At 45.1% G+C, this 7,705-nt stretch overlaps 1 protein-coding gene across 3 annotated transcripts; it reads right to left on the bottom strand.

Annotated features, from left to right (window-relative positions):
* Window positions 1-1,294: 1,294 nt before the first annotated feature.
* LOC133146992 (ELAV-like protein 1) lies at window positions 1,295-7,274 on the bottom strand. Of its 3 annotated transcripts, XM_061271116.1 has the most exons (8): window positions 7,034-7,266; window positions 5,287-5,393; window positions 5,121-5,183; window positions 4,877-5,045; window positions 3,815-3,918; window positions 3,331-3,484; window positions 3,042-3,267; window positions 1,295-1,823 (listed from the first exon to the last, which is right to left on the bottom strand). In XM_061271116.1, exons 2-8 carry the CDS (start codon window positions 5,320-5,322, stop codon window positions 1,508-1,510), a joined length of 1,068 nt encoding a protein of 355 aa, XP_061127100.1. In that variant the 5' UTR covers window positions 5,323-5,393; window positions 7,034-7,266; the 3' UTR covers window positions 1,295-1,507. The 3 variants fall into 3 exon arrangements, with proteins under 3 accessions (XP_061127100.1, XP_061127099.1, XP_061127097.1); XM_061271115.1 differs by having other exon boundaries at window positions 3,042-3,484; window positions 7,034-7,274; XM_061271113.1 differs by having other exon boundaries at window positions 4,877-5,183; window positions 7,034-7,271.
* Between the last annotated feature and the right edge of the window lie 431 nt (window positions 7,275-7,705).

Genomic DNA, 7,705 nt, shown 5'->3' with positions numbered 1-7,705 from the left:
ACCTCATTCCATTCATTCCTCTCATCACACACACTCCCCCCAATTTGGTTGTTCTTTTTGGACATTTTAGCGCTCTTGTCTCTCACAGGAGGGACTGTTATCACCGGATACTTTTTGAGGAGGCCTCACTTCTCCTCGGGGATCTCACAAGCACCCCAGCTATTTGAATACGATCGTCACCGCACCCTTGTCCGCCACGATGAAGCACTAGGTCCCTGACCTATCCTTAGTACGCGTAAGTCCCTGACTTTACCGTACACGTTACACACGTAAGTTCCAAACTTATTCACCGTATATGTAACTTAATACACACGTAAGTTGCAAACTTATTCACCGTATATGTAACTTCTTGCACACCTTATTTGATCTGAACGACAGTCTCCTCTTAAATTTCCTCTTTCAATTTGCAAAATTTCGACATATAGTAACAGGTATTCTGCTTACCTCATCGGTGATGAGCTCAGGGTTGAGGAGACGTCGTACCAGCTCAACGTTGTGCGCTTATTCCTTATTCCCAAACGGTACGCCGACCGGGAGTCAGCTGTCCCAGACTAACTGTCCGATGACCTGGATACAGACCACGAGTTTGTCAATTACCCTTCTCTTGACATCACGTACGGGGTCACCAAGAAACTGTTAGGATACGGATTTTAGCTATTGATCTGACTCCAAATTGTGATCAACACTTAACACAATAATTGCTATGTTCTAATCCACACACAGGCGCACCTAACAATTTTGCGAGTTCGTTCTGTCAAAGAGAAGACCAGTAGATCAATCAGACCGGATTTACCAATTGTTTAATCCTGACAAAGCAAGCTAATACAGGCGCCTGGGTCTTGGGTCCTTAACACAAAAACTCGTGTGCCTTCGTGACCAGAAAAGACGACACATTCTTCCGGGTTGCCCAGTTTTAAAGAAACACAATATGAATATTCAAACATGCAGAAGATTGTGTGGTGATTGGTCGATGGTCATCTCCTCCTCGTTTGGGTTTTTCCCCTGCTCAGCACAGGTGTCTGGACCACAATGACGAGTTGTTTTTCGCGTTCCCCATCGGCCTTGAGATATCCTCCCTTTCTGGACATCCTGTTCCACAATACTTTGAAGAAAACAAATTCATGTAGCCTGCACATTCCTTTCCACTTATTAAGCGACCACACTACTACTAGAAATTATATTGATATGATTATATGTGTCTAACGGAGCCTTAATCAAATGTGTTTGCAAACTGCCGAAAGTACATTTCCCTTTACTACTTATGTCTGCGGAAGTGAATACTGAGCAGCATGGCTGATTTTTGGGATGGCTTTTTATTGAGCTGAGGTGGTTTGGAGAGAAACAAGCAACATTGTGGGGAGAAATTTAGTCTGTGGATGAGAAGGGTTTGCTTGTGACAAGTGAAACCAAAGCAACGAGTTGAGCTCAGGACAGCCAAAATGAGCGTACACTCCACAGGTGGACAAGGTAAGCCCCAGAGAAAGAGCAACAAGCTGGGACCTGGGGTCTACTTGTGTCCTTTGCTGGTCTTGAAGGACACCTGGAGGACTTTGTCCCCCAGCCTGTAGCCATTGAGGTTGTGTATGGCCATGGCCGCCTCCTCGTAGTTGTTCATGGTGACAAAGCCAAAGCCTTTGCATTTGTTGCTGCTGAAGTCGCGGATGACCTTGACATTGCTGACGGCGCCAAAAGGTCCGAAGAGCTGCCACAGCATGGCCTCGTCCGCTTCCTGGCCCAGGTTGTAGATGAAGATGCACCATCCTGACGGAGTTCCCGAAGCCCCTCCTCCTGCGCCCATGTGCTCCACGCTCATTGGAGAGAACCTGGAGGAGAAACAGCTGTTACGTGATGGCAGCGATTTTCGCACCACCCCGCCTTCCTAAAAAAATCCCAATTTTTCTGTAAATTTAAAAACCACATCCTGTGTGAATTCCCATATGCCAGGATTAAAGCAAAAAGAAAAACACACAAAAAGATGACTTACAAGTTGGGGTACTTCCATCTTGAAGTACATAAATATTATACATTTTTATACCAGGTATGATGTGCCCTAATTGCAGTTTTTCACCTGGGTTTAAACCAGGGGTGTCAAACTCCTTTCCTCGGGGGCCGAATCCCATCGTAAATGACCAGTTCGTCCTCACTTTCAGCAGGAGCCTGATTAATTGAATCAGGTGTGTTTAACGAGGGAAACTTGGAAAACATGTAGGGATTCTGCCCCCGAGGAAAGAATCCTGACTTCCCTGGTTTAAACCCTCAAAAACAGCATTATTTTTCTCTGCAAAAAGTGAATCGCCATGGCAACGGCATGTGACAGGGAAAAAAGCATTCAAAAACGTTTCATGAATGAAACACCAAATGTTTGAAGATAATCGGAGAAAAAAACTAGGAGTTTGTTAAAACATGACCTCTGTCCAAAGGACGGACTTGCTGCATTTAGATAGATGAAACGTAGAACCGTGAATAATTTGTCAAACCTTTGTAAGGGGAGCTATGAATCCTTTCTTGAAAATCGTACAAGAGGTCTCAAAACTATACGTAGGCGTTTATGCCAGGTCTAATGTGCTTGCAAAGTTATTAAGTTTGCGTTCAAGGTCCGAACAGGGCTGGGCCAAATAGCCCACAATTTATATCACTATCAATTGCATGCCTTCACAGTGACTATACATATCATCAAGATACAAAAATGATATATGGGACGTTTAGCAACGCTAAATCTGTACAGTTCCGCAGCTTGTGGCGAACAGGCAAGATAAGCTTAACGATTTCAGTGACGACAAGGACCGCGTCGTGTTTACGTTTCCTGGTGATTTATGAAAGGCAATGGACAGCCATGAGCAAAATGGCACCTTAGCCGCAGGGAGGCAGCTCATTGCCTGCTCTTTGGCATGGTGGCCAAGAAAAGCGGTATATGGTTTTGCTTTTGTATTGTCATTGTCCTTCATTCATACTTGGCCTGACTTTTGTGATAAGACATTCCAGTGACCACTGTCTGTGGCTTGTTCTTTCCTGAGCACATGTATGTGTGCCGTGGCGTGTACCTGAACCTCTGTGTCTGGTGGTGCACAGGTCCAGCGAAGCGTCGCGACTGGCCATGGTACATTTGTGACACAAGCTGAGAGTTCCTGGCCTGGTTGGGATTAGCAGCAAACTTGACCGTGATGGGCTCGGAACCGCCGGGCGGTGTGTGCCCGTTGAGCTCCTTGATGGCCTCTTCCGCCTCAGCCCTCTTGTCGAATCGGATGAAGGCCACGCCCCTCGACAGACCTAAATGGCCGAGCGCATGTGTGAGCTGGATGTGACTGCTGCCTGGCATGCGTGTGTGCTTACCTGATGCCTGGTCCACCAGCACACGGGAATTGATGATGTGCCCGTAGCGAGAAAACATGTCTTCCAGGTCCTGCTGGCTGATGGTGCGCGGCAGGCCGCTAATGTACAGATTGGCATCTTTGATGGTGTCTGAGCTGGGACGCGCGTACGACACCTGCAGCAAAAGACCAAACGCTTGAACAAGCTGCACAAAGTCAAAAGAAAACATTGACATATTCAAGAGCAAAATTTCATTGGCAGCATTTAGGCAATTTCACATTAAAAGTCAAAACAAAAGCCTCAAACAGCAACGTTTGTTCATAAAAATAGAAATAAAAGACATCAAAACTTGATCAAATCAAAACAATAGGTGAATAAAAAAAAGTCAGGCACAATAGAAGTGACAGATTGCTTTGTTGAAAAAAACCCCGACAATGTTGAGTACCTTGTGGATGCTTGAGAAAGAGCACCCCCTACAGAGCAGCAAGTGAAAGTGGAACTTTACCTTGATGGTTTTAGACTGAAGCCTCAGGCCGTTGAGGGAACTGATTGCCCTCTCGGCATCACTAGCGTTAACAAAGTTAACAAAGCCGTAACCTAAACTGTTTCCTAGAAACACAAAGCAAAACAACAAAACAAAAAACAACAACAAAATGACAGAGGTCAACAAAAGTGCACAGTGTACAAATGCTCGCTAAGGCTGCATGACCTTTCCACCGGCTCAGATTTTACAAAAACACAAAAGGTTGCTACAAATCAAATACATTCCCTTCATGTTGACGATTACAGTGACTCTTTGACAGCGGGGCCAGTTCAAGAAACAAACAATTTAGAAAAAGCTCACAGGTCAACACGCCCTCGACGCAACATATTGTAAAAATTCGACATCCAAACAAACACAAAGCAACGCCGGTTCCCAAAAACAAGGACAACGGTCGGCGGAAAAAACAAACGGCCGCCTGAACAGCATTTGAAAGGGAACCGGTCGTGGATGTGACAGACATGGAAAATCCAAAATAAAATAACAAAAACACACCATTTGGAACTCAGGTCTTAACTGAAAGACGTCATGACTGGAAATGATTGTCGTGACACGAGACTCGTTGCCGCTGCCCGTTTGCAACTGGCCCTCGCTTCAAGGCGTAGGGAATGTGCGGGGAGCGCCCGCCGTCGTACATGTTAAGTACGTCCGATGTAGATCGAGCATATTTCCGTTCCAGTGGCGGTACTAATTTCCTTGAGCGGCCCAATGGCTGGCTCATGTGAGCGAGAGAATGCAAAGGGAGGCACTTTCCAAGACTGATTCTTTCAATAAAATGTCATGACATTAGATGCCAACGCTGTACCGCTTCACCGCATCAGGAATAACGTCAGGCGCCCAGACAAACTTTCTTTTCTTTTTCTCCATAAAAAAACAAAACAAAAATAACCTAGGAGCACAGTGGGCCTGAACTGACACTGCTTCACGCCCCGTACAGGTCAGTGTCATTGTGGTAGTCCGCCGCCGCTAACGTGACAGCATGGTGGTGTGAGCGGCCGCAATGCGATTCAGCAAACAATCACATACCTGCGACTTTGTCCCGAATCAGCTTGGCCGACTCCACCTCCCCGACATTGCTGAACAGGTTGCGCAGTTCCTCCTGGTTCATACTTTGCGGCAGGTAGTTGACGATCAGGTTGGTTCTGGCGTTGTCGTCCTCGGCAGCGTGCTCGCCGTAGCCGTTGTCGTACATCTCCTGCGGACACAGCGTCATGACATTATCAAGCACATGGACATTCGCGGGCCGTCGCGCCCTGCTGTGCAAAATCACCTTTGCTCCGCCGGCTCCTTCAGCGTCTCTGATATCCTTCTGGGACGCCTGCACCTCGCACACCTGAAACACAGCCTGTGGGTTAAAGGGTCCCCTGCCGACACATTTCAACTTTGTGACTTTCTCCCACAGGCCAACTCGGCCAGGGATCAGAGGCCTCTCTCACCTTCAGGTACCTCACGTGTCCTCGTCTCAGCGCCATGCGATTGACTGACCAACTGATGGATTGATGAATGGTCTGTCTGTCCGCCTGCCCTTGAAACAGTTGGGTGCCTGAGCAACAGCCCACGACACATACAGTTATACATGCGCAAATTGATAGATACTTTATTGATCCCCAGAAGCAGGTCATGTGCATCATAACGTGAAGGGGTGCCAGTGTGCCACTAGATACTTTATTGATCCCCAGAAGCAGGTCATGTGCATCATAACGTGAAGGGGTGCCAGTGTGCCATAAATATCGTAGATGCAGGAGGTTTTGCATTGTCTCAGAGCGGTTATTGTGCAGTGATCACCAACTCGCCACAGTTAATTGCACATGGATGACCAGGACAAAATCTGTGATGGGTAAAATGTTGAAGACTACTTGAAACAGAACTTACCCTGTATTTTGCTCCTTTTTAATGTTTTCCTTTACAAACGTTTTTTATTAGGCTGTTCATTTCCACAAACTAATTATGAATGGATAATGTGTGAATTAGGGGTGTGAATCGCGGGTTTTGACACGAAACGATATATCGATACAAAGAACTACGATACGATATTTGCCGATATCTTAAACCTGCTGCGATTCATTCACGATATATCGCAATCGATTTATATACATATTTTTTTTTAAATAAAAAATATAGAACAATATCCTGATTTATAACAATTCATACGCAAAATCAACAAGGTACTGCAAACTCTTTATTTAGGAAATTACAAGAGTATTGTAGTATACAAAGTGCTTATTTTAACACTGAACTTTGATGTCGTGTTTTTTCTTTAACTGTGCGGCGAAATTTGTCCTCCCTGAATATTTGATCACCGCATGGCAGGATTTACAAACTGCACGTGTCTTGTCCGTTGAGCCATATTTTCTTTGGAATCCAAAGTGCTTCCAAACGAATGACTTGAAGCCCAAAGGGGAGCAATTTCCTCGTCTTTTTGGACACTAGCCATAGCACCAGCCCAGGAGCCGCGTACTAGTTGTCGACTCCCCTTTCACGTGCCTGCTCTGCTCACAACACAACAACGCCGTGGCGCACACTGCTCCCGGAAAGAGGAAGCAAGCAACAATGAACTGGATTTCAAAATAAAGTCGCGTCTAATGTCCGAGGTCAAACACGGCGATATAAATCGATGTTTACGTTTAGCATCGATGCCAATAAATCGTAGAGCATTATATCGATTAATCGATGTGTATCGATGAATCGTTACACCCCTAGTATTTATTCAATGAGTCTCATTTCTTGTGTAATTTTATTTATATTTCTTAGCCTTGCATTCGTTGCAATTACCTTGGACTGCTGTGTTTTTAAAATGACCAATGTGTGAAAGTTAGTCCATGGGGCTTTTTTGTTTGGGCGGGCGGCTAACTACTTTGTAGTTGTGTCTTCTTTGCAATATGGTAATACGGGCATAAAGGTCTCAATAAGTTGGCACGACCGTGTTAACTGCTAATAGTGTTTCATCTCCTGATAGTTCCTTTTTAATTTCATGATTTTCAACGCTACCTAGGCCAATTTGAGGTTTCCATTATGCAAGCCTGAGTGCAATAGTTTCAACAATAGGACACTCGCAACCCGAACGAAAACTCTCTGAAAATTCCGGTGGGCTGAATGTGATGGAGGCCACGACCTAGCAGCCAATGTTAGCCTCGGCGCAAACAAAGAAAATGATGGCGGGAAGAGGGAGCGACACGTTCTTACCTGGGACGAAAGTGTGACAAAGCAAAAAAAAAAAAAAAAAGAACTTCTGGCGCGTCAAAAAATTCACAACAGATCTCGGAGGCGATTGGATTCCAGCCTAGCGCAAGCTCACTCGCACAGGCACCTTCAGAATCACGCTAAAACTAACGCCACGCCAGGAAAATTTGTGCGCAAGGCCGCAGGGATATTTTCCCCCTTTTCTTCTTCTTCGTCGTCTTCGTCGTCTTCTTCGTCGTCTTCTTCGTCGTCTTCTTCGTCGTCTTCTTCGTCTTCTTCGTCTTCTTCGTCTTCTTTTTCTTCTTTTTCTTCTTTTTCTTCTTTTTCTTCTTTTTCTTCTTTTTCTTCTTTTTCTTCTTTTTCTTCTTCGTCTAACGTTTAACGAGGATTGGCCAACTCAAGCAGTGCATTACCTCATCCCAGAGGTATGTCATGTTAACTGCTTTCATGCGAATAAATCATTATACAGTCATCCCTCGCTACATCGCGGTTCGTTTATCGCGGCTTCAGTACATCGCTAATTTTTTTCCAAATAAAAAAAAACTGAAATTCACAAATTCAAAATAAAACTTCTAAATTGAAGAATTATGGCACGAAAGTTGCCCACAAGCCAGCAGAAGGCAGGGCATGTCCACACAATTGCAGTACGTACACTTGTACCGTTTTATAAAAAAA

The sequence above is a fragment of the Syngnathus typhle genome, unplaced genomic scaffold, assembly GCF_033458585.1.
Source record: "Syngnathus typhle isolate RoL2023-S1 ecotype Sweden unplaced genomic scaffold, RoL_Styp_1.0 HiC_scaffold_24, whole genome shotgun sequence".
In the NCBI taxonomy this organism is placed as follows: Eukaryota; Metazoa; Chordata; class Actinopteri; order Syngnathiformes; family Syngnathidae; genus Syngnathus; species Syngnathus typhle.
The sequence above is the reverse complement of the archived record's forward strand: the minus strand, read 5'-3'. Positions and strand labels throughout refer to the sequence as shown.

Coding starts and splice junctions, on each gene's coding strand:
- LOC133146992 (XM_061271113.1), bottom strand. CDS start 5,322: ATGGCGCTGAGACGAGGACACGTGAGGTACCTGAAG. Junction 3,919..4,876: donor GATTCGGGACAAAGTCGCAG/GTATGTGATTGT, acceptor TTGTGTTTCTAG/GAAACAGTTTAGGTTACGGC. Junction 3,485..3,814: donor TTCAGTCTAAAACCATCAAG/GTAAAGTTCCAC, acceptor CTTTTGCTGCAG/GTGTCGTACGCGCGTCCCAG.